Source organism: Oncorhynchus clarkii, chromosome 6 (genome assembly GCF_045791955.1).
Source record: "Oncorhynchus clarkii lewisi isolate Uvic-CL-2024 chromosome 6, UVic_Ocla_1.0, whole genome shotgun sequence".
NCBI classification, from domain to species: Eukaryota; Metazoa; Chordata; class Actinopteri; order Salmoniformes; family Salmonidae; genus Oncorhynchus; species Oncorhynchus clarkii.
In genome coordinates, this window is record NC_092152.1 from 32,305,691 (window position 1) to 32,317,316 (window position 11,626).

The window sequence follows — 11,626 nt, forward strand, 5'->3', positions numbered from 1 at the left end:
GTTAAAATGGGGAGCAGAGACTGAAGCTGCTGGTAGATAAACAATAAAATAATCCACTTTCAACTTTCCTCTGGAAAATCCTGGACAATCTCCTCTTTTTCAAATAAAGTGTTCCTCTCAACTCCTCCATAAGAAGAGGAGGATCAGGGGGATGTATAAAACCCTTGATAAATGTGTAGAAAAGAAGAGCATTAAGAAAAGGAGTTCCGGTAAAGCCAATAGCCACGCTGAGCCGTTCCTCCGTATCACTTCGCCATGTCCGTGTGTGTGCGCTTGGGCGAAAAGAAACAAAAACATCCTAAAACTGGAGGTCCTCTTGTCATTCCCAGAAAAAAACCTTTCCCTTAAAAATAGTGTCCATGTAATGTTGTGTGGTAGAAACAGTGAGATCTTGAAATGGGGGAAGATGGGTTGGGTCCAACTGGTAAAAACGGTTTGTGTGTATGTGGTGGGGAGGGGAGGGATGGCGAGGGGGGGTAATGAGTCTGGGGGGGTAATGAGTCTGGGGGGGTGGGGAAGGGAGGAGTGTGGGGGGTGTAATGAGTCTGGGGGGGTGGGGAAGGGAGGAGTGTAGGGGGGGGTTATGAGTCTGGGGGGGTTGGGGAAGGGAGGAGTGTGGGGGTTGTAATGAGTCTGGGGGGGTGGGGAGGGGAGTAATGAGTCTGGGGGGTTGGGGAAGGGAGGAGTGTAGGGGGTGTAATGAGTCTGGGGGGGTGGGGAGGGGTTAATGAGTCTGGGGGGTGGGGAAGGGAGGAGTGTAGGGGGTGTAATGAGTCTGTGGGGGGTGGGGTGGGGAGGGGAGGGGGGTAATGAGTCTAGGGGGTTGGGGAAGGGAGGAGTGTAGGGGGTAATGAGTCTGGGGGGGGGGGGGGGGGGTAATGAGTCTGGGGGGTTGGGGAAGGGGGGAGTGTAGGGGGTGTAATGAGTCTGGGGGGGTGGGGAGGGGGTAATGAGTCTGGGGGGTTGGGGAAGGCAGGAGTGTAGGGGGTGTAATGAGTCTGGGGGGGTGGGGAGGGGGTAATGAGTCTGGGGGGGGGGGGGGGGGGGGGGGGGGGTGTTGTCCTAAGACTGGGGTAGGTGTTGTCTGATGATCTCTCTGGACTGGGGAGGGATCCTGTCTGGGAAGCGAACCGTGAACTCTACGATGAGATCGCCACGCTGAGTGGGGCTCTTAGGGAGGGGCAGGCCCTCCCCCCTCAGCCGCTTTACCGTCCCAGGCTTGATGACCTCATGGCAGGATAGCGGGATGACGCGGTTATCCAGGGTGGGAATGTTCACTGTACAGCCACACAGCGCCTGGGGGAGGGGGATATGAGAGGGTTTACTACTGTATCATATGACACAAGCATGTTTACTATATGACTGCTTCATTACAACAGTGATTCTCAATCTGTTCCTCTTGGCGTTGCACAGAGTTGTTCTACTCACACCCAATGATGACAAAATCATATGTTGTTAGTTGTTAACTAATTCAGTGATTAAGGATAGGTGAAAACGTGTGTTTCGGGAGCTATGGACGTAGAAAACTAGTATCTGTTCCAGTTTAGCAGTCTAGAACACAGATTCAGCTGGAGAACATTAGAGAACATGAGTTGGCGCTCAGAGTGGAACAGAATGACATCATCATCTACAATGGATCACTCCCTCTCTGACACTTAAACAAGTTTCCTGAGCTTGGAAAACCCTGGTGTGTGTGCTTGTGTGTGTAGGGTTGATAGTTGGGGGGTTGTAGAGTGCACAGGAGGCTAATTTTAGAGTGTGGTCTCATTTCTACAGCTAATGAAGTAAGACCGAATAAGCTGAGGTCGTGGTCTCTCTCTCTCTCTCTCTCTCTCTCTCTCTCTCTCTCTCTCTCTCTCTCTCTCTCTCTCTCTCTCTCTCTCTCTCTCTCTCTCTCTCTCTCTCTCTCTCTCTCGCACGCACGCACGCACGCACGCACGCACGCACGCACGCACGCACGCACGCACGCACGCACGCACGCACGCACGCACGCACACACACACACACACACACACACACACACACACACACACACACACACACACAGACAGACAGAGACAGAGAGAGAGAGGCTGAAACCTGGGTGTCCACTCATCTTAGGTCAGTTTTGCACCCTACAATTAAGTAAAAGAAAACTGATCCTAGATCTGCAACTCCTACCCAGAGCAGGCAGCACACCATACTAATCTCCAACCCTAACCTAGGGCCAGGGTTGGGTAGCAACTGAGTAATCAGAATACAAAAACAAAGTAACTAATCAGCTTGGATTAATTACAAAAATGAATAATCTGATTATTCTTGCATTCTTAAAGACAAATGATTGCATTCGGGATTACTTCATCTAATCTCAAGAGGCAACATTTGTAAAACTTTGCCAGCATTTGCCCACTTTCAATTAGCGCACCCTCAAGACTTCTCACACGCTCTTAAAGGTTCTATCGTTCTGCTGACCTCTCATCAAGGATGGATGGCTTCTTTAGTATTAAACTGGTTGAATGAATAGGTAAGGCTTCCAAAACATTTACACCTAGCCTTCTGGTCAGACAGTCGTCATAGAGTTCCTGCTTGCTGCGTTGCACTTTCCCTCTTTCTCCGTTGTGAGCTCTGTCCGTAGCAGTAGAGAAATGCTTTCTGATTGCGCAATATTTCAAGACGCAATCCCAGAATAACACTGAAGAGAACTGGGACTCAGCGTTCTGTAGGTCTGAATTCTATTTATCAACTCTTACTATTGAACATAGGGCACTCACGTCGGCCATTCAAGGTGACAACATAGGCCTATATATTACATTTACTGGTGTAAATACTACGGCAGACTATCAGTAGTCTAACTCTCAGTAGTCTAACTCTCAGTAGTCTAATATTAGGCTAGATGTATTGTTTGCAATCTAGCTAACTACTTCCTCATTTGGTGAATTAGCCCCAAATGAATTTGTTTGTGATTTTTGTGCCCTAAAATAGTTACTTAATCTCTATTGAAAAAAAAAAAAAAAAAAATGCTGGGACTGTATTTTGACAGTAATATACAATTGCCTAATTGTCCAACTCAAAATTCGTGACAATTTAGGGTGTGCATCATAAAAATATCTGGAATTGTGCATTCAAATTAATTTATTGATCATACCATTTTATTTTAGGACTTAATGAAGCAGGTAGAATTACTTAATAAGATGATTAGGCAACCCGTGTTTTCTACTGCGTGACCCCGCAACAAAATCTTGGTGCGACCATATGGTCCAGACAACTGAAAATGTTGGTATGGAGCCCTGTGACTATGCTCTCACATATCAAACACTTGAGTTGTAGGATCTTTATGCTCTCACATATCAAACACTTGAGTTGTAGGATCTTTATGCTCTCACAATAGTCCCCCATTTAGAAATACTAATGTTACTCAGTTAAATAATACTGTATTAGGTGAACATTTTTTTATGTTTTAAAATATCTGGTATTCCCAAAGTAATCCAAAAGATTGCGTTACTCATTTTGAGTAATCCAAAGGATCACCTTACCGATTACTTTATTTTCATGTAACTGTAATCAGCAACAGATTACATTTTTAAAGTAATCCGCTCAACACTATCTAGGGCTGGATTGAATCATTAGCGCCGAAGATAAGCACGATTGAAATTTGAAGACAATGTTTCCGCGTTCACGGTGACTGCATTCTCGGTAAACGCTGCCTCAATCAAAAATGACCTTTACATTTCAACCGCGCTACAAAAAATGACATTCTGCGCTATGGTTCGAATCCAGCCCCTAGACAGGTTGCCATGACACTGGAGACACACAGACAGCTGACATAAGGCCAGTCTAATGATGTAAGCCTCAGCTCAGACAAGGCAGCACCAGAATAATATATACCACTCCTGATACATTCAAACTCTGACTACATGCAGTAGGCTTACAGTTTTCCAGTCCCAATTCAATAACATGAAACTATTTTGAATTGTGTGTTCCAGTTTAGTGCTTACAAGTTGCCCAATCAGGTGTCAACAGTCCCAGTTAGCAGTTGCCTAATCCAGTGTTTACTAACCCCTGCGTCTCAACCCCCCCACCCTCCAAAACATAAGGCATCCAGAAACCATTGCCTAAGCGTTATCACATGCTATGTTGTCTTTGCCAATGCATATAGCATATTTCTCTGTAATATCAGAAGTCAAGTTCCTCTTAGAGTTAGCGATAGCCTTCTAAGTATGATTGTGTGTGTGTGTTCTTCCTTCCTGTTTTTCACACTGACGCCGAATGGCAAACTGTCCTGATTTAGAGAGAACAGCCGGAGAGACAGCAGGGCCACCGGCTCCAGTGATGACATAAAGGTCCAGACTCCAGACATCCTTGGTAGAGGTCATTGAATGGTCATAATGCAGAGGTAACAATTGTCTTTAGCAGACTAAAGAGCCTGCACTCTGCAACGTAGCTCTCATTGGGCTTGTTATTGTTAGACCTAAAGCCTGTGTAAAACAGAGGGCCTAAAGTCAGCCGGTGTAGCTAGCATAGGGTCTGACCCAGCTATTTTAGGGCCAAAACCCAGCCAGCATAGCTAACAGAGTGTATAAAAGCAGCCAGCCCGTCAACAGCGCCCAGTGCCAGGCCTCTGTAATCATACCTTCCTGTTGGATGGAAGCAGAGCTCCCTGGCAGCTCCAGTTAAACTATATTTTTCAGATAATGGTTCAGATAACCCAAATACCCAATACTCTCTCTCCCTTCAACATCTCCCCTTCCTCCCTCCTCACCTCTCTCCGGTCTCTCTCCGGTCTCTCTCAGGTCTCTCTCCTTCACTGGATCTAAATGAGCTTTTATTGTCTTTACTGGATACATTAGGGGCTTGATTCAATCCGTATCGCGGAAGTTCAGCGCTATAGCACGTTTGAAATGTAAATCAAATCAAATTTGATTGGTTATACACATATTTAGCAGATGTTATTGCGCGTGTAGAGAAATGCTTGTGTTCCTAGCTCCAACAGTGCTAGGCAATGTTCCCGCGTGCGCAACGACTGCACTCACAGTAAACGATGCATATGTCGGTTCAATTGGAAATGACCTTTACGTTTCAATCGCGCGACAGCGCTGAACTTCCGAAATACGGACTGAATCAACTAGGTCTGTGTCCCTGATGGTACCCTATTCCCTACATATTTAATGCACGAAGAGTAGTGCACTATCTCATAAGTAAAATATATTTCTATGGCAGTATATGACATTAAGATAGAACAGTTTATGACAGCAGTAAAACAGGCCTCCTGGTTAATGAGCTTATCTGAGCACTGCGGTACTTGTATAATTAATACAGTATGTACTTAACAAGCTCCTGTTTAGGGTCTGCCATTAGCCAGTACATTAATATAGGCAGTAGATACATGGCAGCTATATTGGAACTATAAAAGAGTGTTTCATTTCACAGGCTGGTCACAGCTGAGCTTGTGACCACACAGGAATAGAGGTTTAATTAAATGAACTGTCTGTCAGAATACCACCCTCACACCACAATCCTCTCTCTCTCTGTCTCTCTCTCTGTCTCTCTATATGTCTCTCTCTCTCTCTCTCTCTCTCTCTCTCTCTCTCTCTCTCTGTCTCTCTCTCTGTCTCTCTATATGTCTCTCTCTCTCTCTCTCTCTCTCTCTCTCTCTCTCTCTCTCTCTCTCTCTCTCTCTGTCTCTCTCTCTGTATCTCTCTCTCTATCTGTGTGTGTGTGTGTCTCGCTCGCTCTCTGTATAAAAGAGAAAGAGAGCTGTCTAAGTGTATAAATCCTTTACTGTGTGTTTTTGCACTACATGGTGAGTACCATAACGATTGTTGTGCTCATTAAAAGAGCTATCATAAAGGAAGACATATGAGGCAGGACAGGGCAGAGTGTGAGTGGGCCTGTCACACAGGGACAACACATTCCCCCATGCTCACTCACACTGCAGCGGCAGAGAGACATTCTGCAAAGCACTCAGTCTGCCCACCCAGAGCTCAGCTCACTTCACAGATAGACTGGAGGGATGTGTTGAACAAGGTCATGTACTCAGAGGAACAGCCTCTTTTAGGTGGAGTACCCATGTTTAACTGCACACACACATCTTCCACCACTGCCCACAGCCTAGTGCTAGAAACATGAACACCAGTGTACTGCTGTTAGAGGTGCCCGGGGCTCTGAGTCAGAGAGAGTAGGAAAGAGTGAGAGAGAGAGAGTAGGAGAGAGAGGGGGTAGGAGAGAGAGAGAGAGAGAGAGTAGGAGAGAGAGAGTAGGAGAGAGAGAGAGTAGGAAATAGTGAGAGAGAGAGAGTAGGAGAGAGAGAGAGAGAGTAGGAGAGAGAGAGAGAGAGGAGGAGAGAGAGGAGATAGAGAGATTAGGAGAGAGAGAGTAGGAGAGAGAGAGAGTAGGAGAAAGAGTAGGAGAAAGAGAGAGAGAGAGAGAGAGAGAGAGAGAGAGAGAGAGAGAGAGAGAGAGAGAGAGTAGGAGAGAGAGAGAGAGAGAGTAGGAGAGAGAGGAGATAGAGAGAGTAGGAGAGAGAGAGAGAGAGTAGGAGAAAGAGAGAGAGAGAGAGAGAGTAGGAGAGAGAAAGAGAGAGTAGGAGAGAGTAGGAGAGAGAGAGAGAGTAGGAGAGAGAGAGAGAGAGAGAGAGAGAGAGAGAGAGTAGGAGAGAGAGAGAGAGAGAGAGAGAGTAGGAGAGAGAGAGAGCGAGAGAGAGAGAGAGAGAATAGGAAAGAGAGAGAAAGAGAGAGAGTAGGAAAGAGAGAGAGAGAGAGAGAGAGAGAGAGAGAGAGAGAGAGAGAGAGAGAGAGAGAGAGAGAGAGTAGGAGAGAGAGAGAGAGAGAGAGAGTAGGAGAGAGAGAGAGCGAGAGAGAGAGAGAGAGAATAGGAAAGAGAGAGAAAGAGAGAGAGTAGGAAAGAGAGAGAGTAGGAAAGAGAGAGAGAGAGAGAGAGAGAGAGAGAGAGAGAGAGAGAATAGGAAAGAGAGAGAAAGAGAGAGAGTAGGAAAGAGAGAGAGTAGGAAAGAGAGAGAGAGAGAGAGAGAGAGAGAGAGAGAGAGAGAGAGAATAGGAAAGAGAGAGAGAGAGAGAGAGAGAGAGAGAGAGAGAGAGAGAGAGAGAGAGAGAGAGAGAGAGAGAGAGAGAGTAGGAGAGAGAGAGAGAGAGAGAGTAGGAGAGAGAGAGAGCGAGAGAGAGAGAGAGAGAATAGGAAAGAGAGAGAAAGAGAGAGAGTAGGAAAGAGAGAGAGTAGGAAAGAGAGAGAGAGAGAGAGAGAGAGAGAGAGAGAGAGATAGGAAAGAGAGAGAAAGAGAGAGAGTAGGAAAGAGAGAGAGTAGGAAAGAGAGAGAGAGAGAGAGAGAGAGAGAGAGAGAGAATAGGAAAGAGAGAGAGAGAGAGAGAGAGAGAGAGAGAGAGAGAGAGAGAGAGAGAGAGAGAGAGAGAGAGAGAGAGAGAGAGAGAGAGAATAGGAAAGAGAGAGAGAGAGAGAGAGAGAGAGAGAGAGAGAGAGAGAGCGAGAGAGAGAGAGAGAGAATAGGAAAGAGAGAGAGAGAGAGAGAGAGAGAGAGAGAGAGAGAGAGAGAGAGAGAGAGAGAGAGAGATGTGACTTTTGATGCTCTTCATTAGAACATGTCCACTTACTAAAATAACATTAACACACAATAACATGAAAACCTAGAGGCAGATAGAGTTTGAGTCTCCTGTAGAGTAAAACATTTCAAATCTTGTCTGAAAATGTTAGTACCACAGGCCTTCAGTTCTATGTGAGTGTTCTGTAGGGTATTTGTGGATAGAAGGAGAGAGAAAGAAAGTAAAAGAGCACTTTGTCACAGGCTGCTAGTTTTGTAATAATGTATTTGTGGAGACAAAGGCTGTGTGAGACAGACAGACCGACAGAGCGACAGACAGACAGCTCCTACCTCCTTCAGACTGATGTTGCCTGTGTAGATGATATTGGAGCCGTCTCTCCTAAAGTGGGCGTGTCCTTTGTCTCTGAGCACAAAGGCGATGTCTGCAGGAATGTTCTCTGGGGTCTCGTCCCCCTCCTTAGGGAAGGTGATCTTGGTGCCCTCCTTCCATCCTCTCTTTATCACGATGTTCAGGATCTTGTCCTCCGTACAGCTGCTCCTGCCATCAGGGTTCAGCCTCCTCCTGGTGATCTTCATCCGCTTGGTGCAACCATGGAAGATCTCCTCCAGAGACACCTTCAGCTCGTGGACGACCGGGGGGTCCTGCTGCCTCCTGGACCCCCCCAAACGCTCCGACTGCACCCCCCTCCTCCTGCCCCCGCCATGGCCAGGGAAGCCGTTGACCCCCCCGGGGAAGCCGAAGTGTGTGAAAGAGGCGAAGGGGTCTTCCTCATCCAAGTCTGTTTCCATGTCATGGTCGTTGGGGACCTTGGAGTGGACGCCGTTGGAGCGGTTGTGGTGGTTGCGGTGCGGTCCGAAGAACATATCGAAGGGGTTGGACCCGCCGAAAAAGGAGGCGAAGGTGGCATGGGGGTCCCCATGGAAGGTGTAGTGGTACGACCCACCAGGAACCCCAGACTGACCACTACTGCCCCCCGCCTTCAGACCTGACCGAGAGGGAGAGAGAGAGAAGGCTGTGAGTACACACACTCACCACACACACATCCTACCTGTAGCCTAATTCCCCTTCCGTAGAGAAAGGAGAGAGTTAAATCGTTTTAGAGATTTGACAGCAGGCAGGAGGGAGTTTGAGGAGCGGAGGCCCTAGAGGCATGAGTAGCAGTCAGAGCGAACCCATGTGGGTGAGAGAGTTCCCACAGGATCCGGTGGGGGGGAGGGGGGGGGGGGGGGTCTAGCAAGAGCCTTGCTGCTACAGAAACAGAGAAGACTACCCACAGCTAAACACACACACACATACACACCACCTCACTGCTATTCTTATCTCTGCCTCTGCATGGATTCAGGCCTATCTGAGAGACGCAAACACACTGTGGAAAGACCTGGTCAGACAGGATTGAACACACAGTCAGACTGTCGGAGGGTAGAGGTGGAAGGGTGAGGTAGGGAAGATAGCTAAATAAAGAAAGGATTCTGCTCAGTGTTCTCTCTCTCTCTCTCTCTCTCACACACACACACACACACACACACACACACACACACACACACACACACACACACATACACACACACACACACACACACACACACACACACACACACACACACACATACACACACACACACACACACACACACACACACACACACACACACACACACATAACGATAAATTACTTCATGACAATTATATAATCACACCGACATCACTCTCAGAATGCTGAGCACCCTCTCTTTCTCTTACCCTCCTCTCCTAGCTGGTCATAGATGACCCTCTTCTTGGGGTCACTCAGAACTTCGTAGGCCTCAGCGATCTCTTTGAACTTGTCCTCTGCATTTGCGTCTGTGTTCTTGTCTGGGTGGAACCTCAGTGCCATGCGGCGATATGCCTTCTTGATCTCCTCCTCGTTAGAACCCTTAGGGATACCCAGCATCTTATAGTAGTCCTTCCCCATGGCAACGACCTTTCTGTGACCCCCAACACACACCCTGGCACTCTGGAGGTAGAGGGAGAGAAAGGTTACTGGGTTAGGTATACTCCTGGGCCTGAAAAAAACTGATCCACACAGCCTGGCTCTCTGGTGAGGCACACACACACATGCGCACACACACACACACATGCGCACACACACATGCGCGCAACCACACACACACACACACACACACACACACACACACACACACACACACACACACACACACACACACACACACACACACACACACACACACGAGTATTCTAAACACACATGTGAGTATTCTAATGAATCTTGAAGTCTTTACTCCATCACAGATGATGTGTGGAACTTGCTATGGTAATATAGTAAGGTGTTGCCATGGCAGTGTAGTAAAAGCTCAAAGTTAGTGAATGTGAGGAACTCCCTACCATCTGGCACCTCACTATCTGCTATACACACACACACACACACACACACACACACACACACGCTATCAGTAGTCTTATAAAACTGCAGTCCTGTTAGCCTAAATATGACACTATGCGTCTGTCATTGTAGGCTACAGTCTGCCCTGCGAGCTATTTTATAGCTGGATAAAATACATCAGATGGTAGGCTATTTATATGGCCTATGTATGGTTGTTATTTGGGTTTTCCTGTAAATATCTTCATCACTGTGAATCTCTACGGTAGAAAATGAGACAAAGAAACAGCACCTGTCATCCATTATAGAGCCGATCTGCGCCGCACCGAATTTTGCTGTCGTTGTTCCGGCAGGTAGCCTAATTGTAGACTATTGCCGGCAAATATGTCAAGAGACAACAACGCCTCTCTCAGTGTGAGAATCGAACCTATCGATTGACCAATGCAGAAACCGGAGTGGTGCAACACCAGCTATTCCACAGGCTTCAATGACAGCGGTGGAAACTGACAGTGAGCGGTGCGGAGAGAACACATAAGAATAGAAGGATGAAATTAAACGTTTCCTACCCGTTATAATTTCCAGTAGAAAAATCGGCAGATCAGATGAACATATCCCCGTCCCTCTCTTCTCTCCCGCCCTGGTATCCCTCTCGGGTCTTTATTGTGTGACGTCAGAGTTCAACTGCTCACCGGTTCCGAAATAGTTGGTGACAGAACAACGCTCTGACGTCAATTAGGCGAATAAAACCAAAACCCATGCCATTCAATCAGTGACTCAAACTCACATAGTTATGCGGTGTGGTTCTGGTTAAATTAAATAGACCCTCAACACTTATTTCCACTTACGATGTTAAACGTCTGAGGAGAAATACAGCAACAACCCAATTCCTGTCCTGGCCATAAGCTGAAATAGCCTAGGCCATATCTACTTCGAGTTAGTCTAGTAAATTATTCCGTAGCCGGTGTGTTTTCGTAGCGTCTTACCGTATGCTAGTGACTGTCTCTGGACTTCACCAACTGTCCCTCGCCGCTCCTCCGCACGACAGCTGATTTGCGGGTCGAACTCTGCCAGTTCAAAGCGCAGCGCGCTTTGTTCCAGTCCACTCCGAGCGGATGGGAAAATACAGCCCGACTGTCTAGATAATTTGTTGCGCTGATTGAAGCGTTTATCAAATTAACTTCACCCGAGTCAATTTATCCAATCCATTTAATCATCGATCCACTAAGTGAGATGTTGGTTTACTTGACTTCCATTCCTGGGAGGAGATAAACAGTCTGAAGTTTAGGATTAGTCTACATCATGGCTCTGCTTCACTCTGAGAGAGCTGGGATTCTACTCTAAAAGAAAACAGAGACACATTAGGAGTCTGTCTGTCTGTCTGACTGACTGTCTGTCTGTCTGACTGTCTGTCTGTCTGACTGTCTGTCTGTGTGAGAGAGAGAGTGTGATAGCAGAGCCCTAGGCAGATTTACCCAATGCCCGTGGATGGTACTCCAGGCTGAGGCAGTGTGTGTTTGTGTGTATGCCCGTGGATGGTACTCCAGGCTGAGCTGTGATATAAACAGAGTTGGTACATGTGATCACTGGCAGTCAGGGACTAGAACCTTCCCGCACACGCAGGCAGGCAGGCAGACAGACAGAGAAGCCTGAGGAATGAGTCAGTCTCTCTCACTCAGCGCAGAGACCAGGGGTACATTTC

The 11,626-nt window shown here is 47.2% G+C and overlaps 1 protein-coding gene across 2 annotated transcripts; it reads right to left on the reverse strand.

The window, feature by feature from the left end:
- Positions 1-1,044: 1,044 nt before the first annotated feature.
- LOC139411000 (dnaJ homolog subfamily B member 5-like) lies at positions 1,045-11,338 on the reverse strand. Of its 2 annotated transcripts, none has more exons than XM_071156765.1 (4): positions 10,911-11,338; positions 9,291-9,543; positions 7,880-8,535; positions 1,045-1,296 (listed from the first exon to the last, which is right to left on the reverse strand). In XM_071156765.1, exons 2-4 carry the CDS (start codon positions 9,499-9,501, stop codon positions 1,063-1,065), a joined length of 1,101 nt encoding a protein of 366 aa, XP_071012866.1. In that variant the 5' UTR covers positions 9,502-9,543; positions 10,911-11,338; the 3' UTR covers positions 1,045-1,062. The 2 variants fall into 2 exon arrangements, with proteins under 2 accessions (XP_071012866.1, XP_071012867.1); XM_071156766.1 differs by lacking the exon at positions 10,911-11,338 and adding an exon at positions 10,494-10,575.
- Positions 11,339-11,626: the final 288 nt, after the last annotated feature.